Source organism: Carassius carassius, chromosome 8, assembly GCF_963082965.1.
Source record: "Carassius carassius chromosome 8, fCarCar2.1, whole genome shotgun sequence".
In the NCBI taxonomy this organism is placed as follows: Eukaryota; Metazoa; Chordata; class Actinopteri; order Cypriniformes; family Cyprinidae; genus Carassius; species Carassius carassius.
The window spans coordinates 10160219-10188018 of NC_081762.1; the positions used below are offsets into that span (position 1 = coordinate 10160219).

At 37.7% G+C, this 27800-nt stretch overlaps 1 protein-coding gene across 1 annotated transcript in view; it reads right to left on the bottom strand.

Annotated features, from left to right (window-relative positions):
• Positions 1-3955: 3955 nt before the first annotated feature.
• Positions 3956-27800, bottom strand: part of nfatc1 (nuclear factor of activated T cells 1) — a 42635-nt gene continuing 18790 nt past the window's right edge. The window contains exons 7-10 of the mRNA XM_059556055.1: positions 20552-20607; positions 16812-16944; positions 13808-14446; positions 3956-5605 (exon numbers count right to left, since the gene is read on the bottom strand). Of these exons, the coding sequence (XP_059412038.1) occupies positions 5550-5605; positions 13808-14446; positions 16812-16944; positions 20552-20607 (884 nt within the window). The 3' untranslated portion in view covers positions 3956-5549. The remainder of the gene's footprint in view (positions 5606-13807; positions 14447-16811; positions 16945-20551; positions 20608-27800) is intronic.

Here is a 27800-nt window from a genome sequence, read left to right on the forward strand (position 1 = left end):
TCAACTACCCCTTTAACTGCTGATATTCTAAACGACTACAGATGAGAACAGTCTGGACAGAACAGCCACCATCTTGCTTTGATCCAGAGATCACATTATCAAGGAAGACAGGATAACTGGAGGACGACAGTTATATGTATTAGGATGTGGAAGGAGTTCAGGCTCACAGCTTTTCACTCGACAGGACAGTTTTCACACAATGATAACTGAGACCGTTAGTGAAGGCCGCTCGTCGTCTTGGCTCTCTAACAATCCTCATCCAAGCAGACTACTAATAGAGGGGCTATTTCTGGGCACTGGCTTTGATGATCCACCCAACCCTGACTGTGCGTTGTCACCATGGCCGTGTGACCGGGGATTCAAACCCATGGAAAATATTCCTGTCTGCCTGGCAGGTGTCACAGGGTGCTTGGCTCAAAGCCTGGATACAACAGCTGCTTCTACTTTGATCCATTAGGTACTACTATGGAAGTTCAACTCTTCTGTGCACATGGGGAAGAGATCTTGCGGATATTTCACGATTCCGTTTCAGACGATATTGCCGCATTTGTAATGAGCCATTGTGACTAGGGTTGAAACTAGATCTGTCAAACGGAACATTCGGTCAGGGTTTTATACTTTTTAAAAAGTTTGGACAAAGGACTTGTCAAATAAATCATCTCTAAATAAATCATCATCGTTTTTTATTCTCTATGATTTTTAGGACCAATAAGAAACATCTTGAAGTATTTTGTTAATTGATTTTGGTTCAAAACATCTACTGTCATAAAATAGACTGGGGCTAGTTCACACTCTTAACTTCAAATATTTCTCTTGGTATGCTTATGTTTGAAAGTCAGTTTTGTCATCGCTTTATTTAGCAACATGAAAGTTATTTTAGAAAGCTATTTTCTGTGAATGTGCAACACTTCAGATTCATTAGCCACTAGGCTATATGTAAACAGCAACAAAGTGTAGAAAAATGGTAGTGCAACTATTTGCACTACAAACCAGTGTGTTTGTGATTACTTGATTAATTAAAATAATATAACTATTACCAGATTGCAATATCAAGTAGCATAAGAGGCTCTTTTTGTAGACTACAGCTAAAATAACTGGAAGTGAATGACACTGGAAGCCTTGCACATTGAAGTTACAAATAGCTGGACGCAACCACTATTACATTAAATATAGAGGTGAATAGACACATAGGCCTACCTTGAAGCAGGGTGTCTAATCAAGTTCCAGCAAGTATGCTACAGAATTCAGGTCCAAACCTAATTAAACACACCTGAACCACAAAATAAAGCTCTTCAGAATTACTAGAAGCTTCTATGTAATGTGCCTTGGAGAAGTTTGGATCTCTGCAAAAAGGGATTGGATACTCATGCCCTAAATACATAACAAAAAAAAAAAAAAAAAAAAAACCTTGAAAATGAATTGCCCATGAAAAAAATATTTATTCAACATTATGCAGGGGTGAATCTAGAGAATATTTTTTAGCGTGGAAAAGGGGTGGCAGGGGGTCTATAAAGGATACCAACAGCAAACCAAGCCCCTATGCATATAGTTTTTGGGGACTTATGGTCTGACATACACAATTGTGTTCACAATTGAATCACAAATATTGTATTACCATTAAGTAATCATCTATACTGTTTAAAATGAAAAATAACATTTTAATATCCACCATGGAACCAAGTCAATACATAATATAAAAAACTTCAACTGGTAATAAATGTTTCTGTGCTTGACATGCAGTTCTATTAAAATAACACAGGCTACTTAGATGGTATAATCATGTTCCAGGATAGGTGGAGCCAGAATTGCTCATTTTTGTTTTCATGTTTTACATCATAATGGAGGAGACGGTACCTCAGGGTAGCCAAGTCCTTGGCCCGGTAAATTACACTGGTTTGGTGCATCCTTAATTGTCTGATTTCAACTTTAAATGGAGGTTATTTAGCAAAAATAAAACTTTGAATAAAAAATTTAAATAAAAATAGAGCAATGTTCAGTGGCAGCTGTGACAGCTGAACAGTGCTCTGTGTGACTGGTCCGAGTCCTTCATATGCAGCCTTTGATATATATTTAGCAAAAATGTGTTAATATTCTGACAAAATGTTGATACGTTAATTTTCAAAATGGGACTGTATAGAAGTATATTCATTAAGTATTCTCGAACGAATACGAAGTACTCACAGGACAGCAACACTATAAAAAATATGGTCTTTTACAACATGATGCATGGTAAACTACCCAACAGTAGGCTATATTTAGCAGGCAACTTTAAATTTAATAACCTTGAACATATTCAGAAGTAAAATGCAACATAAATATCAGTGCAGCAGTAATATTAAAGGAACATTCCACTATTTTTAAAAAAAGGGTTGTTTTCCAACCCCCCTAGACTTAAATAGTTTTAAATAGTTGTACTGTTTTTGGATCCTTTCAGCCGATCTCTGGGTCTGGCGGTAGCACTTTAGCTGTAGCTTAGCATAGATCATTGAATCTGATTAGACTGTTAGCATCTCGCTCAAAAATGACCAAAGAGTTTTGATATTTTTTTACTATTTAAACCTTGACTCTTCTGTAGTTACATTGTATTCTAAGACTGACGGAAAATGAAAAGCACCTTAACCAGTTTTCTAGGCCATTATGGCTAGGAACTATACTTTCATTTTGGTGTATTAATCAATGCAACTTTGCTGCCGTACCATGGGTGCAGCAGGTGTAATAATGCTGTGTTCCAGGCAACCCGTAAACCATGTTTTTTCCAACCTTCTAGCATGAACGTGCACTGGAACCAGTACTCAGAATCATTTACAAATTAATATTATTAAAAATGAATAATGTATAGAACTATATTTTTAACTTACAAAAATAAACTACATTAATAAGGTTGTTTCATTGACAATGTGACATTTAAATAAAGCTATTGAAAAATTATAATGCACTCATTTTTTCCCTGTGTTTTCTCTTGGCTAATAGAGAATTGCTAATAATTTATTTGTTAAGCATTCTCTCAAAAAGAGAAAACAGTCGCTCCATTCTCTCCCTGCTCTCCTGTGCTCTTCTCTTCTCTGTCTCTCTGGAGTTTGATGTCGTCCCTGAGCAGCTCCGCCAGCTTCCACTCACCCCCTCATCTGTCCCAGGACATTTGCAATCCTAATGCAGAGCAAATAAACCATGCCTGTTAACAACAACAGCACAATGAATTTCAGCAAAAATTTGTCTATTACAGTAACTTGCTTGCTTTGTATTTTTAAGTTTTTCCCATTAGGCTAATTTTCTCCAGAATAGTCCGAAAACAAGAGAAAATGGAAACACTTACAGGTTTTGCACAGGTTTGCAATCTTAACATTAGAAAATACGACATAGCAGAACATGCATACAAAATGCTGAAGTGCTAAAGTTTGGTTAAAATATATCTTGCATGACAGCACTACAAAAACACAACAAAGGGAAAGTCTATTGCCTTATATAGTAGTTGTCTAATTGTTTGTGGGTTTTGTTAAATTGTTTTTAAAAAACTTCCTTTTAACACTTTCGCTAGGTATCTGAGTAAATTAAAACAAATACTTACATTTCAAATATCATCCTCCATGTTCTTTGATTATAAACGCCGTCATCATCTGCGCACAAGTGATTCTGGGATATAGGGTGTGAAGTGTCCATCAGATGTGCACTTAATTTTCCTGGGAAACGGAGGGTGCATTTGACGTCACTTTCGAATTATGTCATCGTTCCTTCGTGTCGCGGTGACATTAATTGCTTTGAAATGTGGTTTTCAGAGGGTGCATCCTGAATTGGGACAGCTTAAGTCGTGACACTGTGAAACAGTTGCACTTCAAATGCATTTTAAACTTTAGATTGGAGGATTCACTGTAATTTAAAAGGTTTTTGAACTAGTTATCATATAAATACCTTATATCTATTTGTATGCATATTTTTACAACATTCAACAACACACCTCTAAAAGAGCCAACAAAGCATGAATTTATTGTGCATATTGTGGTACTGAAATGTAAATGCACTGTAGAAATGTGACTTGCATGGGTAAATGGAATACATATACTTGCAAGAAAAACAATCTGTTGTTGTCATTGAACCCTTGCAGAAGAATATATCATGTTAGGTCTGATTGGCAAGAACAAACAACAACGAAAAAAAATATGTGGTATTTCTGAGATCCCAGTACAGAAAAATACAAATTAAAGTGCATACATTAACTAACAACCTACAGACAGGATACAATGTACAGGCAGTAAAAACCCCTGTATGAAAATCTCATTATATGCTGAGAAACATGCATTACGTTTATAATTAGAGAGGACAAATACATATAAAAGTATTCCTGCTTGATAAACACTTTAAGGCACAGTGCAGTAAACCATCAGGTCATAGAGGCAGTTATAGTGTAACATATTCAGCTGTTCAGAGGCAGTTTGAGAGAGCGTAGCCTAATGTGAAAACATTATCTTGCCTTGCAAAATTGCTATAATAATATTGGATGGTTGACAAATGCCAGTCCAGTCAATCTCTGGTCACAAAGTTGCTACCAAATGTGACCGTAAAGGGAATAGGATTGCTATACTTCCCTTTTGGCTTGTGTTTGATTAATTCCAGCTCACTCCAAATAAATAATTCTATTCTATTCTATTCTGTTCTATTCATAAAAATTCCAGTTAACAAGTACATATCATACCTGATATTACAAAAGCTATAAACAATGGAATGGCTATTCAGACATAAGCACAGACTTCTGCTGTCAAATGATAAACAAAACAACAATTTGGCATAAGCTTAAGGCAAATCAATAAGGCCGTTCAGGTAAAGGCTTCAAAATGATATTCAAACAAACGTCTCCACAACGGCAATCAGTCATCAATGTTTTTTTTCTTCATGAGGAACAGATACTTCATTTAAACGTGTGTTTGTGCCATTGGATGATGAAATGTAACAAAAACACAAATAGACAAAAGCGAGCGTTCAGACGTGCACACCTGCATTCACATATGCATGCATCCAAAGCAATTAAAAAAAAAAAGGTTTAGGTTATAATTTAGAATTATGCATGCGTCAACTTCATGTCTGGTTTTTGGCCTGCAAAGTTACTGATTTGTGACCAGACTCAAATGTTCTTTTTAGAAATATACATGATTGTGTACAGATAAAAGGTCAAACTGCACTTACGGTAATAATTTAAAAAGCTACAATGAGCACAAAAGCGTAAATAGGAAAGCAAAAGAGAGACAACTTGGTCCACAACAGCACACACTCCGGCCAGGCAGGATGTGCTGATAAATTCTGAAATGGAGTGCACTTGTTTTTTTTGTTCTCTTAGGCTGGTTTTCAGTCCCCCCCACCCCCCACCCCAAACAAACAAGCAAGCAAGGTTCGGTGAGTTCCGATGGCCTCGTATGAAGTGGAACTCTTGAGTGCATAAGGTTTGTTTGTTGAACTGGTGTTATCAGAGTCAGGTCTTGCTGATTCAGATCTTCTGTCAGAAATTTGGTATGCTGAAGAGTTCATGATTGCCGTGGACTTCTCAGAGGGACCTTAGGCTGCTATGCGTGGCTGTGAACGGAGATGCTGGAGAGATCGTTCCTTATGATTTCATTAACTGTGAAAACAAGTTGAAATCATGTTACTTTTAGGCTACACCCAAAACAAACAATTCATCTGCAGTAGACATTGCATCACCACAGGAAAATATTGCTAAATGCACTTTCACGATATGTTTAAACTGTAGTCACCGAGATATTTATTATATGTGAACGATTTATATGGATGATGTATTGTTTACCTGCAACACTGCATTAAAATGTTCTCTGTTGCAGATTCAGATCTTTTGCAACACACTGAATACAGGTGTCTCATCAACATACACTACCATTCATGTTTTTTGTTTTTTTCTCTCTTATGCTCACATCATTTAAAGCATCCTTCCTAAATATTAATTTCCTTACCAAACATTCTTACTGATCTCAAACTCCAGCTGTCTGCTGTCTTCCTGCCCTCTATCTGTCATTGCTTTTTCCCACACACTAGGACCCTGGCTCCTTCTGTCAGCTGTATTCTTTGGCCCAAGCATGGGAAGTGACTTAGCATGGCTTCAGGCTATACAAACAGCCTGGCACTCACTTGCTGTGTGATAGCAGGGGAAATCGGATGAGACTGCCTCTTAAAGTTAGCATGTTAGCATATTAGCGGCATACATATCATCTTACTCTCAGGCCCACAGGGAGCATTGTATGACCAAAACACAGCACATTACCCTTCCCTGAATGTCTGTATTTCAGTTTTCAAGCCTTCAGCGGTTTATTGCAAAACATTTGAGCCTTTTAGCTCTGAGAAGAGTAATTTGCTTTCACGTTTCTTTGCTAACGGCTCTCAAAGCTCTGAGGGGCGTAGATAGTCAACCGTATCAGTTGCTCTATCTGTTTCAAAACAGCACATTCCTCTTCCCTTACGATCACAGCACAGACCACTTTAGCTGGCCTTTGAATTCTTTAGCATGGACGTAAGCACCTGCAGGAAGCATTTGATAACTATTAGACAAGCTGTGTGTGTTTTTCTCATTTGTGGTGAGGAATATCATCCTCAAAGAAGAATTCTGCATTTTTCTAATGCCATCAAATATTCAGTCATAGTTTCCTTGACCGCAAATTTAATGGCAATTTATACATAAATAACCAGTTCTGGGTTTTGCATTGTTTATATTAGCGATAAGCCAATGAATTTGCATATTTTTGGTCATTTTGAGATTAGCAGCACTGAAGGTCTTGTGTCAGTCCTTTTTACAGGCCTAATTTTTATTTATTTGGTGTAAAATTTGTGTTTTTCATTAATTTTTTTTTAAAACCTTTATTGTTTTGCTATTGTTTTTGAGATATTTAATTTTTTTTAATAGAAAATACTCAAGACTGCATTTGATAAAAAAAATACAGTAAAAAGATTAATAACATTTAAAATAATTGTTTTCTATTTTAATGCATCTTAACATGTATTTTATTTCTGTGATGGCAAAGCATCCTTTCTTCAGTGTCAGTATCTTTCAAAAAATCATTCTGATGTGCTGATTTGCTGCTCAAACATTTCTTCTTATTATCAGTTTTGAAAACTGCTTTGCTGATGTTGTGGGAACTGTGATACTTTTTTCGATATCCACTGATGAATTAAAAAGATATACTGGAAAAACCCATTTCGGTTGACCACTAGTTTGTTCCAAAAGTCCTTATACAACCAAAAAGTCACGTACAGGTATGCTTTAAAATTCCAAAAATCTAAAGGCTGTGACACAAAAAGAGAGAGTGAGTACGAGCAGACACACGTGAGCTGAAGGCGGTGGATTTCCTCCCCTCATGTGTCGCTCACGGCCAAGACCAGGAAGCCTGCTGAGGAATTCCCTGCAAATGAACCATGGCCTTCACGCTCCAACTGCAAAACTGCCTAAGGGACGGAGAAGCCGTCCGGAATGCTGACGTTCCCTCTAAACAATGAATTTGAATCTGTCTTTCATCTCCTCATGAGGCGCAGTGCACCCAGCCTACCTGACCTCAGCCTGACACGGTCTCTTCCCAGGCTCCTGGTTTCACTTTTTCTCCTGGATCTAAAAGAGCTATTACTCGGAAACACCTTAAACCATCAGCAACATGCCTAAGAAAAATTGGGAACAGTCAGCTGACAAAACAATAAAAACTGCACTTTAATTTACCCCAAAATACCAGAACTTGAACCACTGATATACTTAAAGTTGGAGGAATATTTTTCACACCCTTATAAATATTAAAATCCATTAAGATTTAATATTCGCTTGAGCATAAGCCCATATGATACGCTACTGCCAGTAGCATTCTGATTAAGTAGCACTAATATATGAACAGGAAATGAATCAATAAGATTGGCTGAATTATGGGGAGAAATTCACACATGGACGTGCCACACAAACACCACTCCATGCTGAAACAATTAGGGACCTTTGACAGTTGGGAGTAAATTACGCCAATACGTCTTCTTGAAAAATTTGGCGAGCGTTAATAACTGCCATGGGAGTTTGGACATTAAAACGCAGGTCTCTTGAATCACTAGGTTCCCAACTGTCAAAACAGAGGAGGTTGAGAAATACCGGCACGATTGCACACATGCAATCACATTTTATTTGCATGATTTATGGTGAGCTGGACATTAAAGAAAGCCTCTTTTCGGGTTTAAAAGACTACCGAATGAGTTGAAGGGCCTGACACTTTGCAGTGGAAAAAGATCTGAGAATAAAAAACCCAAAGCACTACAAAGCAAATAAATATTGAATGCACAACAAAATTTCAAACACATCAATCACTACACAATCACTTAATCACACCAGTACCATTAATTGGTAAAAAAATTTATTTATTTTTTTTTGTAAATTTTTCGAAATAAGTCAAAATACAGTAAAAAGTAATATTGTGAAATATTACAAAATTGTAAAATAAGTTTTCTATATTATTATATTTTAAAATGTTAATGGTTCCTATGAAACAGAAATATTATATGAATTTATGAGAAAACAAATATTTTGTCAATTCAATACATCCTAAAAGCATTAATTAAAAGCACTAATTCCTTAAAATAAGGTCTTGCTGACATCAAACCCTTAAATGGTATATATTCTTCAAATGTAATGCACTGTAAGCATAAAATCAAGTAACCTACTCTTTAGATGCACTACTTTCTCTGAGCAACATCCAGTCGTTATATTTCACTGCCAAATGAATCAGCATTTTTAAATGAATCAGCTGAATTAATGATTGAACAATCATAAAGACAGCTGTGGCAGTGTAAATGAATCAGTGTTTTGGATCATTCAGTTAAATAAATGATTCAGTGATTCTTTCTTTGCAGACTGACAGTCTGTCTGGAACAAACACAGACAAGCGGCATGATACAAATGGTGGGACGATATATTCAGCTTAGAATAGACTTAGAATAGAAGTAAATAGATAATAGGATGTTCTGTGATTAATACAACTATGTGAGGGCTGGTTAACTATGACCTATTGTGTCTTGGTCCAAATACCCATGCTGTGATGACGAAGCGCGTACTAATACTTTCAGTATTTGCAACGTGTTTGAACTGGACCAGATTCATTGCAGCATAACTCTGACTATGTTCACAGTTCCCTTGAGGTTTCATCTTCCACTGACCTGATCACCCAAATCCATTTGAACTGTGTCTCTTCATGGCCTGAATAACAGGACACACAGATTTCTTGTGAACTCATGCTTAAGTGAGCATCCCACAAAGAAAGAGTACAAAAAGAAACGTGAACATATCCAAAGCAATCAAGATATTTGTGTTGAGCAGAGAGACTCTAGGGACCCTGTTATGATGAAAACTTACATTTGAAGAGGTTTCAGTTTATTCAGAGTGCTCATGGTAAATAAAGACGGCCTCAGTAGGTGTTGACACATGCACTAGCATTTCGAAAAGACCAAGGAAACTTTGATTGTTTTCAAGTCTCTTTTGGTCAACAATTTTGGTTTGGGGTTTTGGCTAAGCATAGCAGTTAGTGACTCATGTACTGCGATGTTGCTTTTGTAGACTGTTGGCTTGAAAAGAAAACTGTTGGCAGTTGCCATAGGATACATCTCAATTTGCTGCCACATTTCGAATGAGGAGTCTAATGAAAGGGCTTCAACAAGTGATAAGTGACTGGATACACAATAATAGCTGAAATATGAGACCCTGCTTATGGCTTCATATCAAACTAACAAGCGTTTTTGACTTCAGCCTGGTGCTGTTTGAATTGGCACCAAAGAATAATCAGAACTTAACCATTCATAACCTGATAAGCTTAGCATGACTCAGGAGGTATTTCAGCACGTGATAAATGATTCAGAGTGAAGATGATGCATGGATAGAGTTTATAGAGTGTAGAGCCAGATAAGTTTTTATTAGCCCTCTACTTGGAAAAATATATCTAAATGTTAGATGTCATTTTCTATTCAATAACACATTAAAAAAGCTACACCATTTAGCACATTAAAAACAATAGCATCTCCAACAATTGAGCATGCTGCTAACCAGCTAAGACCATGGGTTCAGTTCCCAGGGAATGCATGAGCCAGGGTTATTATTGTTAACTAGAACCATTTTGGTTAAATGAAATAAAGCTGAAATAGAATAAAATATAAATATTAGTAAAGCTTAAAACTAAATGAAAATTTAAAATGTTGGTTTTGCAAAAGTTGAAGTACTAAAATTAGTGACTGGACCTAAAAAAAACTAAAACTGAACTAAAACTTGAAATAAATTAATCATAAACAGTAACGTAAAAAATAAATAAATAAATAATATAAAGGATATTTGGACTCAACAAAATGATGAAAAATATAATAAAAATTCAAATGAAGACCCTGAAGTATAAAAGAGCCACATACGCGCACACACACACACACACACACACACACACAATAAAAAGCTCAGAATTCTTTATGATTACAGCCAATGACCATTTTAGTAACCAACTGAACATTTTACATATCTATCAGACTAAACTAAGAAATTAAGGCCTTCCTTTAGTTCATAAACCAATATTTTTTTAGAATGTTTTGTATATATACAATTTATTCTGACAATTGCACCTCTTGAACTTTGATATAAAGGTCTCGTATCTCGTATCGTATTGCTGTTGCGACTCTGACTGGGAAGTGAATATGTGGATGTGAGGTAATCCAAGAACCTGCATCCTGCTGGACCAGGATAAGCGGCAGCTGGATCCGTATGATAGAGCCCAGAGACCTGGCCCACTCTCTACCTTCAGGAAACAATGGGGGAACAAGGAACTACCAAACAATTATCCCACCAGCACTGTTAGCCTCATTAAGTGGTCCACAAGCGCCAAAACTCCCAGAAGTCCTAATTGTTTTAATCAGCTGAAGACAAGAAAAACAGACCCTGGGTCAGGATCACAACCACACTGGGATTTTTCATCTACGCAATGACCAGCAACATAATTGAGTCACAAGGGTATATCTTCCTCAAAAACTATGTTAGCTTGACCAAGTACCAGACCACAAGATGTTTTTTGGCCTTTGATTCAATATTAGCAAAATTAAGATTCTGTTAGTCACAACTTGGAGGTGACTAACAACGTCTAGCCAATCTTGTCTACTCAAACACTTATGTAAGCACCTAACAAACAGAGATTTTTTTAAGGGATAGTTAGTTCACCTAAAATACTTTTTTTATAATTTACTTCAGTGGAACATAAAGGAAGAAAAAACATGTCAGAGTTTTATTTTGATCCATGCATTGAAAGTCATTTGGGTCCAGTGCTGTTTTGGACCCCATTGACTGTCACTGTATTAGCTGTATTGGCTCCACAAATAGAATCAAGTCATACATGTTTGGAACGACATGAAAAACACCTTAATATTTCTTAAACAGAACTAAAGTTGATGTTGCTTTTCAGTTTTAAAAACATTCCCACTATTTGTAGTTATAAATGAACAGTGCATTCTAAATTCACCATGTTGCATAAATATGTTTCACAAGTCCTGTACTTGCTCAATGATCTGTTCAAACTGCTCACCACTCCTACATGCATTTCTTAACAGAGCCACAGGCTAAATTGGAAAGTTTGTTGTGGTTTATTATGGGGAACCCAGCTCTTGGGTCACGTGGCGTGGAGCGGTTCCCGTAGTGACCCCTTCCTTTACTGCAGGATCTACTGCTTTGGCACAGGCTGAGCTGGATCGAGCTTCCTGGCAGCGCTCAAGCCACAGGCTTGCGTCGACAGTGGCCAAGTCAGTGTGCTTTATTGCAGAGAGGCCCCTCAAAGCTTACGGCTGGTAAAGGCCAGGAGCCAGGCTCACAGCCAGCTTTTGTAAGAGTTTCCATGAGTAAAAGGGTTTGTAACCCCTCCTCAAGAAGCAAAGGAAAACAACAGAAGGAGCATATCAGAGGAAACAGTGAGCAGTAAATGAAGACTGAAGTAATGGTTAAGCAGTTGGTGGTGAAGTTTGAAAGCACCTTCATCACACTCGAAAGCTGATTCAAGCATATTACAAGTAGGAACATCTTTAAATTATAATAATAAGACAGCTAAAGCATCAGAAAACTTGAATACTAGATACACTGACAGCCATGCATGACAGACGATGATTTTGTGCCTTTAGAAAAGTGCCTCGGTTTCAAAACAAATTAATAAGAGTGGTTGACAAGCTCAGCCAATGCCACACCTGACAGAGTCCATTATAGCTGCAATCTAGAAGAAATGCAATCCAAACTTATAATGACACAGGAAGCCATGTTAGCGCTTGGTAAAACATGTTATATTTTGCCAGGGGAGAAATGACAGGTAATAATTTTGACAAGCAAACCCATAAAAAATCCTGCTCTCACTCCATGCGTAACTACTTGTCCATGTTTCGGCTTAGTTTGAGCGGTATGGACTATATTTCAACTGCTCAAACGTATGAAGACTTAAGCCTCTTCTGGAACTTAAGGAAACCACTATGGCATCTGTAATCCACTATCCAACATCTTCTTTAAACTCCAAGAAAGGATCTTAGATCGCTAGCAGAACAATTTACGCTAAATTAACATATAAGTGTTTTACGTCCTAGGGCTGTATAAACACTGATGGCCCATCATGTGTTCTGAATGGTGTCCAGAATATTTGTATATCCCCCCGATACAAACTTAATGATACTGCTGAAAAGTGACCTCTTGTTGTGCTTGAAGCACCATGTGATGTTTTAGCAGATCTTTTCATTACCAATAAGGTTTGGGCCTCTGCAATACACTAGAGAGCCATTAGTCTCAGTGCTAGTTCACCCACAAACCAGCCAGGAATCAACTGATGTATATTACATACAAAACTGGACAGTACTTTCACAGTTTGGCAAGTTTTAATCTGATTGGCTGACATTACACAAATTCCCAGAGTCAGGGTACACAGGTTTATTTAATCAGTAGGCCTGGAAAAAGGAAGTTTACAATGTTAAAATATTCACTAGATTTGCCAAACTTTGCCAGGTTAGATAAGTATGAAAAGGGTGCTACTTGGGTATTGTGTTGAACCTACTGGTGCACTTTGGATAAGGGACATTCAATTTAATACAAAAATAGGATTAGTAAAAAGTCCTTATAAGGTCATGGCTAAAGAGATTTTTAGATTTTTTGCTCTGTATATACATGGTATAAACTATATTTTCAATATATATTAAAATAGAAAAGTTATTTAGAATTTTAGGTGAGCATAAGAGACTTCTTCATTACCACCCCCAAACTTTTGAATGGTAGCGTATTCTCTATATTTGTTTGATACTATGTTTGAATTTTGTCTGATGCGGACGATTCGATCCAAATGAAAACTGACAAACTGTTATTGGTTGCTTTATGTCATTCAAATAGCTCTGGGCCACAATTAGCTATGGTGGACTTTTTACCATTTAGTCAAAGATCTGGCTACAACTAGAAAACCATTATCTATTAGCTTTTATGATTTAATAGACAGATCTGATATTAAAATTCTTCCATCTGTTGAACATTTCTTCCACATATGCTTAAATTTTAACACAAAAGTTGAAGGCAAACCGATGAAGTCATTCATTAACTTTCCAGTTAATTTAACTTGCGTTCTTGATATATTAAACATCATGGAACAGGGCTGCTGTCAATGTGGCGGTACGGTTAGCGCTGTGTTGGATCTTAATTTTGTAAAGGAGCACTCAGGCAAAAACATCAAGCAATTAGAAACATCTGTTGGGCATTACATCACCAGACTACGATGCACACGGTCACTAAATTTCACTGGAATATTGCGCTGTCACTTACCATCATCTAGGTACATTTGATCCAGTTCCTGTGGTTCCTGCTTGATGCTGACAGCCAGCATGGTGGGGGTGTCTCCATCCTCCTGTAGGAGGGGGGAAGACCCGCTCCTCAACGGTCCTTTGGTTATCTGGGCTCCTAATGCAGAGGCCTCGTTGGTGGCCTGTGATTGGGTTAGACTCTGGCTGGGAGTGAAGGGGAGTTCTGGTGCGGAGTTTGGGGTGGAAGGATGGGACCCTGGAGAAGAAGCGGCGCTTCCTGTTGGATAGAGGATGGACTGCGGGTAGCGTCCGGGTGTGGGCTGGATGGTGGAGACGTGTGGGACCGTTGGAGACTGGGGACCTAGGTTCGATCCCGCCGATAGGCACTTAGAGGAGAGGTGAGGTGGGGAAAGATCCTGGAGTTTGGGGCTGGTGCTGGGGGAGGACGAGCAGGACAGGGAGGTGGGTTTTGCCACCAGTCTCTGAGGGCTAGATGTGAAGGAGCCCGTGACACAAGACCTTAGTTCTGATGGAATCATGGGGGTAATCGCCGGGGGGCTGTAGTAGGGCTTCGGATGCAGCGCCAACCCAGCAGGATGGAGCGGCACACATACCTGGGGGAGGTCGTAGTCGTCGTGCGGCTCTGTTTTTATGGTTGGAACTAGGGAGGCGAAGGGCAAAAGACAGCAAAGAGGAAGATCAGATGAAGAAAACCGGGGAAAGGAGAAAAACGAATAAACACACGTTCCGGGTTCATGTGACTTTATGCGAGCTAGCGAAAGTGAGTGGGTTTGTGGCTAGGATACCCACAGCGAAACAAACATTCTCATCAATGAGACTATGTGTCTGAGGCTATGTGCTCCCGCCCAACTGAAAATATTTAAAGAAAGAGGGAAAAAAGGGATGAATCATCACCACAAGAGCCTTCCAGCTGCTTTTGAAAATAAAAGGGCTATTTTTTTTGGATCTGCCCCCAGTGCTAATACCATATAAGCGTGCATTATGAAATATGTTACTGCTACAGTAGCTTCACATCCATAGCTCTACCGAAAAAAAAAAAAAAAAAAAATCTGCATTCTTCTCTAAGTAGAAGATTCAGTGTGTAATTTTAAGATGGGATCTCAGGTTTAAATGAGCCAAATTGCAACTGAGCTAAGAACTGGACTGAGACTGGATTAGAAACAGATCAGCAGATTGTACATATTGAGTGCATGGAGTTCAAACTAACAGTAAGGCTGCCCGTTTTTGACATACACAGTAGCAAAATAGACTTTGAGACTTTGTGAAAAGAAAAAGAAAAAAAATAGTATTGTGGCCTTTAGTTCATGCCTTTTAGTTTTGAGGTCATATATAGGATATACTCAATAAGTTTTTGTATTTTTTATATATAAACTTCCTGTTCCTACAGGAAAATACACCATTGCACAAAAGAAAACATTAATGTACTTCTGTTTTCAACATCCAATTATTGAAGGCATTGAAAAGACTGATAATGACTACATGACTACAACTAAAAACTACCTCACTGTTGTTTCTTGGTGCATGTGATTCTGGCGAACAGATGTTGAGCAACTGGGAAGAATTCAGCTGTTGTTGACGAACTCTTCATCCTCATGATGCTACATTTTTCACCTTTTAACTTCTGGCTGTATTTCTCAACAGACTATCAGCAGCAGTTTATTTTTCCTCGGCAATGAGACATCCCTCACACCAACATGCCTCCACAGAAGCCCTAAAGTTATATTTTGCATTCTGTCAGCAATAAAGAGAAAAAGGGGAACTCTCTGTGCTGCCCAGACCAACCACAGGTTTAAAATAGAGCATAGACACCTATTTTAAGCACAGAAAGGGGAAATGAGGCTTCTAGCACATGACTATAGAGGCAGGCAGATATCTGTCACTCCGCCTCATGTTTAACCTCAAAAGCCAGATGATTCAGATTTTTAACACCTACCACGGAAGCTTAGGCTCATTATACTCATTTGTTATTTTGTGTTAATATGAATTGAAATAAACAGTCCTCATCATGATTTATAATAAACAGTGTTATCTTAAAATAGAATTGAAGACAGTCCTGCAAGAGATCTGCCAATTAACAGTTGTGTAAAAAAAAAATAATAATAATAATTTGCACATCGCACATTTTAAGTACATTAATTAAAATGTACAATATACATGACTCTGCATTATTATTCTTTTTTACTTTAATAATTAAACTATTTTTTATCTAACTAATGAATAATTAGTTTTTTAAAAATAACAATAAAATAATTAAAAAATATTTATTTTAGGGGTTTTCAGCAATGACCTTAAGACTGCCCTATAAAGAACCTAATGTTTAGCTAAATGTTTCATGGTTCCATCCACATTCAATGTATGACATACAATTATAATTTCATGTACATGTATTTGATTCTGCACAACAATAATAATTTAAAAAGTAAGATCCACTAACAGATGCATTAAAAGATGAATAGAAATTGTGATTATTTTAGGGGTCCTTTGCTTTGGCCCAAAGACAATTATTCATAAAATATGCTGGACAATAATACCATGCATAATCTTTAGAAATGTCCATTCTAAAAAAAGACAGTACTGCAGTGTGAGTGGGATGGCCTGCAGTTGCAGTGCCCACACTTCAGGAGACAGGGTTGAGACAAGCTGGGTCTGACTCAAGCCTTTGAACCACCCACTGATTACGCACACTGGGCCTGAGGGAATTAGCAGTGGTTAGGACTTTTCAGATGTCAAGTCATTTTTTTTTTTCTTTCACCTGGCAACCAGTCTGGATTTGAATAATTGCATTCACATACTGGACCCCACCCTGTCACTGCCCTTCCACTGCTCTCGGAGCAGGTATGGAAAAGAACAAATTTTATGGAAATGATTTTAACAGAGAGAAAAAAAAAACTAGCCACAATTCCATCCACTAAAAATGGCCTCAGAATTTCTTCTGAATTAATTCAGTCACAGGTTAGAAATAAAGGAGTGTTTATGAATTAAAGCAGAAGGTGATTTTTTTTTACCGTTTGTGGGCAGGTATGTGAAACGCTGGTACTGGCTTCTCTTCCGTTTGCCATTGCACACATAGAAATTCACTTTAACTGGGTTGGATATTCTTTGGTTCCGGTATGGTGGGACATCCACAAGCAAAGCCACCTGAAATTCAATTAGCTCTAGTCAGTTCGGTGTTGATTCAGTTCAGTTCAACAACTGTGTAAAGTTAATCAATTATGAAACAAATTCAATTCAGCTCAACTAAAGACAGTTGTCATTATTTAGCTTGAGCGAGTTCAATGTAGATTCAATACAGTTCAATAACAGTGTCGATATTGTAATGTTTTTCAATTATGAACAAATCCAATTCAACTATAAAGTAGCTCTACCAAAGACAATAGTGTAATTTTCAGTTCAGTTCAATAACTGTGTGAAGTTTATCAATTATGAAACTGAAATTAAATTCAGTGATAAGCAGCTCAACCGAAGACATTAGTGTCATTATTCAACTCAAGTGAGTTCAGCGTTGATTCAACTCAGTTCAATATTAGTTTCAACTTTGCAAATTTGTCCATTATAAACAAACTCGGTGCTATCAAGCACCTAGACCAGGGGTAGGCAAGCTCGGTCCTAGAGAGCCGCAGACCTGCAGAGTTCAGCTTCAACCCTAATCAAACACACCTGAACAAGCTCATCAATCCATTCAGGATTACTAAAATACAGGCAGGTGAGGTTTTTTTTCAGGGTTGGAGCTGAACTGTGCAAGACTGCGGCTCTCTAGGACCGAACTTGCCTACCCCTGACCTAGACAATATAATGCCATTATTCATCTCAATTCAGTTCACATTCTCATCCAGTAGTACAACTGCTGTCCAACTGATAAAATTATGTAATATTAAAACCCAACTAAGCAAGGAACCCAAAAGCCACCAGGTGACAGGAATGAGGGGGAAAAACGTTCAACCTTCATTAAGTGACCAATGGCCAAAATAAATGTACAATGCTGCTATGCTGGTCAGGATGCGCAAACAAACAGAAAAAAGTTTTTATAACACCTCAGAGTCATTGTGTGGGTTACTGTACTTCTAGTAGTACTGGATATTAAATGTGGAAAATATAACAAATTTTAACACAATCATCAGACATTTTAATGAAAACGGTTTCTAGATACCAAAATCCTTAACAACACTTGTCTCCATTATTTAACCTCACACCATGTGCTTCGTCCAACAGCCGCACATGCATCCAGCGACTGTGGCTTTGTGAGCTCGGGGCAGTTGAGGTTCAGACAAACCAAACTGCATGCAGCAGACGGTGTTATTTTTGCGCTTCTCACCCTGAATGAGAGAGTGTCCGGGGACTCTGTCCAGACAGTTTATTTCCCCCTGCGCTTCTCCCCTCTCTGTCTCCAGACACCACTGAACTTTTGACCGCTGAGCCGTCTGCGATTGTAACTACAGTGTGAGAAAGGTGCTGGGAGTGTCAATCTTTCTATCTCTCCCTAACCTCTTTTCCTCCACCCTGAGATGAACCCTGTGTGGCTGAGAAGAGATTGATGGAGGTGCTGTACAGTAGCCAGAGAGGAAGTCATCAGTCTTCTTGCAGGTTTTAGAACCATGTGCAGGTGAGCTCCCCGACTATTTATATTAGCACATTGCCTTAGCAGAAGAGCAAAGCCAGACCAAGCACAATGTGTTAGAGAGAATTTCATCCATTAGTCTGATCTGCAGCTGTGCTCAGGACACTTGGCACACAGCAAACTCAAATTCTGATTTACCTCAAAATAATGTGTCAAAATGGCAACGACACACCCCCAAAAAAGGCTATTCAGGTCATTTGGTGGCCTCATCTTGGTTATGCCCAAAAGAAGCTAGTTTGGTAATAGAGTTCTTATCTACTTCATTGAGAACAATTGAAATCACCAAAATTGTGACAAAGATGACATTTCATGTTACAAAACAGTAATAAAATCTTAAAACGGTAACATAAATGTTGTTTATTTATGTTAAATCATGATAAAAACGAGTTATTAGGCTGGTTTAGTTAATGCACATATATTCAGCTATATAAAAGTTTGGGCTCGGTAAGACTTTTGTAAGCAAGTAATATTTAAGCAAGGGTACATTAAAAAAGTGAAAGATTTTAACACTGTTAATGTCAATAAATGCTTTCTATTCATTAAATAATCAAAAAATATCACGGTTTCCACAAAAATATTAAGCAGCACAACTGTTTTCAACATTGGAAAAAATAAGAAATGTTTCTTGAGCAGCCAATCAGCATATTAGAAAGATTTCTGGAGGATCATGCGACATTGAAGACTGGATTTTAATATATAATACATAAAAATAATATAAACAAATTTAACCGTATAACAATTTTACTGTATGTTTGATCGTACTGAATATGTAACAGTGTTATTTAAGAGATCAGAAACAAAAGAAAAATTATAAAAATAAAAAGATATTTCATGTCAGCTTAAGGCCATTTTCCTTTATGATTTTTAAGAGCTTGCACCTAATCAACACTGACGGAAAAGTCAAGCTGTGCATCTGCATCCAGACACCACATTCTAGCAACAAATTTCAGATGTTGGTGTTTATATGAAAAAGTAATGTGACTTTAAAGAAGATCAAGCTTTATCTTCTGGATTTGCACATGAATGTGCCGATTGTGAAAAGACAAACGTATCCCTTACAAAACTTCCAAAAGGCCACTGACACAAGCCAGCTTACCAAACTAAAAGACCATGTGGTTTAGACTGTGTGAGAAAATGGTTCACATTAAATAAATATACATATACACACACAGCAGGGCAGGGAGGGGCAGAAATCAAAGGCGTCCTTGTAAAAGATTGTCTAACACATTAATGCTCCATTCAAACAGATGGTCTTCATTCACTCGCTGAGCATTGAAACCAGGCGTGGAGGTTCTCATAAAGTTATATACCAAGAGACACCAGACAAAGGCTAGCTTTCAGGGAGCTTTTGGCTCATGCACGGAAGAAACAAACATTAATTCATCCTAAAAAAAATATGTGACAGCCATAGAGCTCTCTTCATTTTATCATGAACACATGAGCTCAGACAGAGGCTAATAAAACTCTGCCGTAAATTTGAAGGAATTTTAGCTAGCTCATTTTCTGATAGCGGGACCCAAATTTGCATTTGAACGTTCTGCCGAGAAGCAATTAAAGAGTCACTACGCAATTATACATTCGTTTTACGAGAATCTACAAATCAAATGGTAAATAGCTGGTGCTTTTTCCTTTGATTAAAACATTCTATCACATTCCAGAACTTTATTTAATTTAAGTCTATGGTTTCTTAGCTGGACAATGCTGACGGTTAAGACCTTTAAAATGGGCCTCTTCCAACAGTCTGAGCTCTACAGACAGACATGTGCTACCTAACAAGTGTGTGGTGTGGGGAGCAGGTGCAGTGTCTAATCCCAGAGTCTAAACTGTGGTCCCTGAGCTCTCACAGAAAGAATCTTCCATAGAGAAAACAAGGAGCAGGTTTGCGTGTGCATGTGTTGTCTGTGAGTGAGTGTGTTTCCTCCCGAGAGCAGAGAGTAGGGCTCAACATATACATTATATCCGCTTTAGACACAAAAAAACAACCTGTTTGCCTCAAACACGACAATACAACAACAACAAAAAATTCTTATATATTTATGAATATATTTGTATTATTTTATTAAAACAATTCTTAGGATTTCATCTTGCTTCCGTTTAATCATAAAAATAAGTGAAAAATGGCAGACTTACAGATCTGGATGATTCTCTGTTGACTTTGGCCTCCATTTCCCATATGTGATGGCCATCTGCAAACAATAAATAAAAAAAGAGAGCACAAATTTATAGCATATCATTAAGATTCACCTCACACATGCAAAGGAATACACCAGAGAGCTTAAATTCTAAATTCAACAATTTTTTTGATATAAAAATAAATAAATAAAAATAATGAACCATATAACTATGCATAGTTAGAATAGATAAATATATGAGATGGGGATAAATGCATTTTGTAGTTTTTATTAATTTTTGGTGCAAAGTAATATCACTTTATATGTCAGTATGTAATATGGCTAATACTAATAGAATTTTTCCCTATAGTTTTCCTATTTAGCCTGTAATTAATATAATATAATATAATATAATATAATATAATATAATATAATATAATATAATATAATATAATATAATATAATGTACTTTTTGGTACTGTGTTGAGTCACCACTCAAGATCCAACGTAAAATCTGGGTCCTGAAGCTAAAATCCGAAAACCAGTAGAGATCCACCTCTTCAGACACCCTCAACCTCACATTAAAAGGATACCAAAAGTCTTTCTTGAGCTATCGCTAAACTACAGTCAGCCTCGCGATTACATCATGTCCTGTCTACCTCTGACCCGCTTGGGCAAATGGGGGGTTGATGCAATCCTAATGATCTTACCAGAGCCAAGAAGTGTGTGCGTGTGACGTACTTTTGCTATAAGGGACCGGTCGCTTACATCAGCCCCTTGTGGAATCTCGCAACTCATGACAAATAGTGTCTGAAGGGTCCAATAAAAGGCCTGGTAAACTCTGCTTCAGATAATGAGCAGCGGCTGTTTGGCTAAAGAGCGTGCGGTGCACTTACGCGTCACAGGCTCTCATGTGTCCTTTCTCTCGATCGCCAATCTCTGGCTTATTTTCTCCTTATTATAAAAAGTTTTATTTAACTATTTTCAGCCTCTGGTTTCTCAAAGCAAACAGGCTTTCCCACAGAAACATTTGGGAACAAAAGACATATTAAGGTTTCGTTTGCTATTTTTAGCTAAGACATCACTGAAAAGACGTTTTTACTCGGGCCGTAAAAGCAGGATAAAACCACAGGGTAGTTTGGTCACAGCAGAGACCCGCTAGGGCAAACCACAGACATACACATGAAAATATAAAGCATCATTGTGTCTAAGAGAGAATAAAAGAAAATAAAGCAAGCAGAAGAAAGGAAATTCTTCTAATTTTATTTAAAACAATAGACAACGCATCTTTTTAAACTTTCCATTGGCTCGTCTGCTGTCATAATTTTACATAATTGCATATTGCTATCATACTTTTCACATTGATGATGCTCCTGGGTTTAAACAGAATGCGGTGGAAAAGACTGTATTGGTTTTCCATGATCATTTTCTATGACAAATTTGCTCCAGTGGACCCTGAAGACTGTATTCCTAGACATTGAGTGCTTTATTTATACCACGGAGAAAGATCAAATGTATTGTTCTCACCTCTTAGAAATATTTATATGAGGTCCCAAGCTTCAAGTCAGACTAATCGCTAGTCAAATTTCAAGACAAATGACTTGTCAGGTTCTTATGAAGTTACTCAACAGCATATGCGGCGAATAGATCAGAATAGCTTCAGATTTAGAGTAACGTCTGATTGCGATGAATCTGGCATCGGGGGTAATTTTCCATTAGAGCTTCGCAAAATATTCCAGACATATTGTTCAGACTTTAAAGATGGAATGCTGAGACTATTTTGATTGCATTATAAAGGAAATCTTTATACAGTGGGGTCTAGATTTCGTGGGCAGACAGTGAGGGCATCCCTGGCTAGTCGTGCTGCGGTCTATGATGTGGTGGAACGGTCTGTCATTACTGCTGGAAGGTAATGTGATGCTAGAGGGATCCTCAATTCCCACTGTCTCCTTCTCTCTCTTTTGTTCCTGCTCTTTTTCACTACGCAGAGTCAGCAGCCAAATATATTATGGTATTATTAAATCTGTCAATCTACAGTGATTTTTCTCTTATTTTTATAAATGACATATACATTACAATTCAAAAGTTTGGAGTTAGTGGTGTCGGGGTGGGGGGGGGGGGGGTGCACCAAACTGTTCAAAAAGTGACAAGTAAAGACATACGTAACATTACAAGATTTATGCAGTTTCATTGAACGTTCTACTGGTCAGAATCCTGAAAAAGTCATGGTATCCAAAACAGCAAAATAATAAGAAATCCTTCTTGAGCACCAAATATTAGTATATTAAAATGATTTCTGAAGTATCATGTGACACTGAAGACTGGAGTAATGGCTCCTGAAAATTCAGCAGCAAGTAATATTTGAAAATCTAAAACAAAAATCTGTAATTGTAATGATATTTTACAATATCACTATTTTTACTATGCTTTGATCAGAGAGATTTCTTTCAAAAACATTTAAAAACTCCAAACTTGATGTAGACGTAGTATAAATGTAAAATTGATAATACATTAAAAAAAGAGTTTAACAAGCTCAGGGAAAATAACCAGTTTTACTTAATAACAAATCCATTATTATTTATTAGTCACTGCAGCTATATTTCTTTATAAATAACTCTTTCACAATCTTCAGTCACTTTGTTCCCCAGCCTTTCTCTTGCTCTCCTCATCTCTGCAAAGTCTTTTTCCTGAGCCTTCCCTCCAGTGGGACGTCCTTAAGTTCTAGTGCAGGACTGTGGAGCCTGTGGTCATAAGAGCCCTCTTCTCTGCTCAGACTGAGCCTTGTGAGTGGAATATCTGCCCGCTCTCTGCACTCGAGAACTGATGAGGACATGATGTACTTCATCTTGATAAGGTTCTCAAAAAAAATCCTCTTGCCTAAGACTCAGCCACTAACCACGTCATATCAGAATACTCGCTCAGAGAGAAGCAAACAAGTCCATTACCAATAAATATCCTGAGCTATTTTTCTTGAAAGCCATGGTCCAACTGACATACTTCAAATACCAAAATCTAACTAGAGTTTATATGTGGTTACATATGTGTGTGTGTGTGTGTGTGTCTATATATATATATATATATATATATATATATATATATATATATACACAGTCATGCCCAAAAATATGGATAACCTGGTTAAATATGATCAAAGAAGGCTGTGAAAATGTCTATATCGTCCTAATGTGCAGTGAGGAGGTCAGTTTGAGTGGGTAAAGACTCTCCAAGGACCACAGCTAGAGAATTGAAGAAAATAGTTGAGTCTCTGGGTCAGAAAACCTTAAAAAAAATTGTCCAACAGCACCTACATCACCACATGTTGTTTAGGAGGGTTTCAAGAAAAATTATCCTAGCTCATCCAAAAACAAACTCCAGCATATTCATTTATCAGACCCAACTGGAACTTCAAATGGGACTGGCTTCTATGGTCAGATGAAACAAAAAAATGAGATTTTTAGCAGCAAACACTCAAGATGGGTTTGGTGAAAACAGGGATAAAAAGTACCCTATGTGTAAAATGAAATATACTGCTGTATTTTTGATGTTGTGGGCCGATATTTCTGCTGGAGGTCCTGGAAATCTTGTTTAGATACATGGCATCATGGATTATATCAAATACCAACAGATAAAAAAATCAGTGACAGACTATGTTAGAAATCTTATAATGGACCATGTTTGGATCATCCAACTGTACAATAATCCAAACACAAACCTCAAAAACAACAAAAAAAATTGTCACTGGGCACAAAACCAAGCTTCTGCTATGACCATTCCAGTTCCCTGACCTGCACCCTATAGAAAATGAGTGTGGTGAACTGAAGAAGAGAAGCACCAACATGGGGCTGTGAATCTAAAGGGTCTGATTCTGGATGAAGGAATGGTCTCTGACCTCTTGTCAGGTGTTCTCTAACCTCATCAGGCATTATAGGAGAAAATTTAGAGCTGTTAAACTGGCAAAGATTTAAAAAAGATTTCAATAAAAGGGTGTCCTTAATTGTGACCAATGTGTATTAGAGAAAAACATTTATTTCATAATGATATTTCCCCCCATTTTAAATTCTTATTATCCAAGGTTAGATTTTTGTGAATTTTTAAAATAAAAGATCAAAAGGATTAACAATGGAGATTAATTTTCACAGCCTTCTTTGATCATATTTACCAAGGGTGTCCGTATTTTTGGGCATGACTGTATATATAAAAAGGGTCTTACTATGCAATTGCTAAGACATTCAGAGTGGTTTTCTGATGTTTGTGTCACTGCTTACTGGGTCAAGTCAAAAATGCCTACCCCTATCTCTATGATATTTTGGTCCCTAAATATGGCTTTTGAAACTTTGGTGAAAAAATTCTGATCACTTAGAAAGCCAATCCGCAGCGATTTACAAATCAAAGTCTAGAGGGACAATTCACCAAAAATGAAATTCTGCCATAATTTAGGACTTTTTAAAATAGCACCTTTTGTGTTCTACAGAACAAAGTCATTCAGGTTTGGAACGACATAATAATGTGCGAATGATGAGTTTTGAGTGAACTATTCCTTTATGTATTAGGTACTGAGTATTACCGATAGCTAGTGAGATGCTTGTCTCAGCAAATACTCCTCAAAAACGAACTTCAAAAGCCGAAAAATGTTTCTGGATCAGCTTGTACTTGCCATGCCCAGTTCAGAATCAAAAGCCCTCTTGTGTTGTTGATTACGGTGGGCCACAAAGAAAGAAATCTTAGTGCCCCGGGCAGTCAGGGAGCTGGGTGGTGGTAGTGCGCTTCCAAAAGCCTCCCTCAGATTGTTGTACTGTAAACACACACAGATGCCGCAATGCAGACCGGCTCGCCACAGCGTTGTGAATAGACTCCCTTGTCCTCCCCGAGCTACAGCAAAGAGCGACTCCCCCTCCTCTGGGCAAAAGGGATCAGCGTGTGGCACGAGAGAGCTCAGGCTGGGATGACCCTAATTGCAGATGCTCAAGCGAGCCAGTTTTCCAGAACGTGCTAATGAACAGCAGCTGCGGAGTCTTCGGGCGAGGAGCGCTGCTCTTCTATGCCACATTAAAACGCTACAATGTGCTCGAAAAATATCCTTTTCATTGCGTTTACTTGTAAAACAATAAAAGATGCCAAATTCTGCCAGGCCATTGTTGTGGATGGTCTGCTTATGAATGTCTAATATTATTTTTTGCTGCTCCTTAATGAGGAGACAATGCAGGGATTCCCTGAGGCTTGTGGCCATGATTGGTTTGTTTGTGAGAGTGCGCCATTGTTGCCGAGGGTTGTTGAGGACAGGCCAAACCTCAGGGCTCCTTCACACGGAGGTTATTGTTCTGAAGTGTGAAAGGCAGACTCCCGCATGAGGTTTTCATTCACGAAGCGTCTCTAGAACAAACTCGTCTTACACAGAAGACCCATAGAAATTACTCCCAACTTACAACATTATTAGTGGTGCTTGTTTAGACGAGCATCACTATTACTGTTGCTAATAGGGAAGGTTAGGGATTTGAACAAGCCTTAAGATTATTGCCAGGTGGATGACAAAAAATATAAAAAAGAAAAAGAAAACACACAAAAAAATAAAAATAACTACAAGATAAAAATATATATACCAAAAACAAAACAAAATAAAATAAAAAACCTTAGACTTAAATTGAAGGACATAGTCAAACAACTATTTACAAAAGTATAATTATTTTAAAACTGTTGTTTTTGTTGTGTTGTATGGCTATGATGGTTGAAATACCATACTTGAAATGAAACGAGATTGACGAGTATGATAATCATTTAAAATCAATGGTTTGTTGAGTTTTTCTGCAAGATGGACATTGCTACTCCAGTAAATGGTGCACGGCTGCCTTTATGTGAGTCACTGAATCATAACTTAAACTATTTTATTCAAAATCACTGATTCTTTCAGTAAAAATGACCAAATAATTCAATGAAGCAGTGAGAATGATTGAAATTGCTAACTCACAAATGAGTTTTAAAGATTTTTGTGGCTGTCTCAGAATCAATTCATAAGAGTAATTTGTTCGCAAATTGGACAACACTTCTTTAACTGCTGTTCATGTGGTTTTGAAGAACTGGTGCACGCACCTCTATACATATTTGATGATGCTGCATACTGACACACACACAAGTTTTTGCAAGTGAATTTTAAAATGATTGTCACAATTTTTAATCATATCAGCAGCAGTCTGACGTTACCAGTTACCAACTCTGAGACTTAAGCAATACGGGGGGTTGATGCATTTAAAGTGTTTAATCAAACTACCATCTGCCTTTTCACCATAAGTTTAGGTGAAAAGAAAATGGTTGAAAAGGTATTTATGGACAAAAGTGGAGGCCAATATTCACCTGTGCCGTCGGGAACCACCCATGACCGCAGACAGATCTAAGTCAACTAACTGTTCTAATGAAGACTGACTCACACACACAGGTCTGTACCTTGATACCTTATATCAGCAGTTCTCAATTCCAATCCTCGCGACATGGAATTGAGAACTGCTGCCTTATATCTACAGGGTAAGAATAAGATGCTCCAGGTCAAAGCTTGGTGCTACAGCATTATCATTTGCACTCACAGACCAATGCACAAAGAAAGTGGAGAAAAAGAATTTTAAGTGGTTTTGCAGCTGGGCAGCAGTGAAGTCCAGTGAGTCCAGATGTAAAAACGTTCCTTTCTCATGAGGGAGTTTCTTTGTGTCTGTCTCATTCTTTCGCTCTTTTTTTTTTGGTCTTCTATTTTTCCTTCTGTTAGGAATCCCCACTGTTCCGTAACACACCCACATGCACATATTAACTGTAACACATCTGGCCCAAGCACTCACACACAGACCTTTTCCAGTCAATGGAAAAATTTTCAATTTGAACAGGAATCACTATAGATCACAGGCCTGGTCAGTGTCAAATAAAGATAACAAGTCTGAGAGTTCTGTTGTTACGAATTTGCATACAAAGTCAACAAGCTTCTCTACCACTGACACCATGAGTTCTCCAACAATATTAACCTGATATGCATCTTAGGATGCCAACTTAAAGGACTTTAAAGTTGAGAAATTCTTCTTTCTCCCTCTTCCTCTCTGTCCACGTCTACAGAGAAAGAAAAGGAGATGTCTTATCTTTAGTCATCAGCTTGTGCCAAAATCTTTCTTTGAGGTGTCTGACTGTGCTGTGATATCTAGACCAGACAGTGAACTCAGATTAGTAACATACACATATTAATCACAGATGACTCTGATGTGGATGGCCCAGATCATTTCAGCAGACACATTTATACA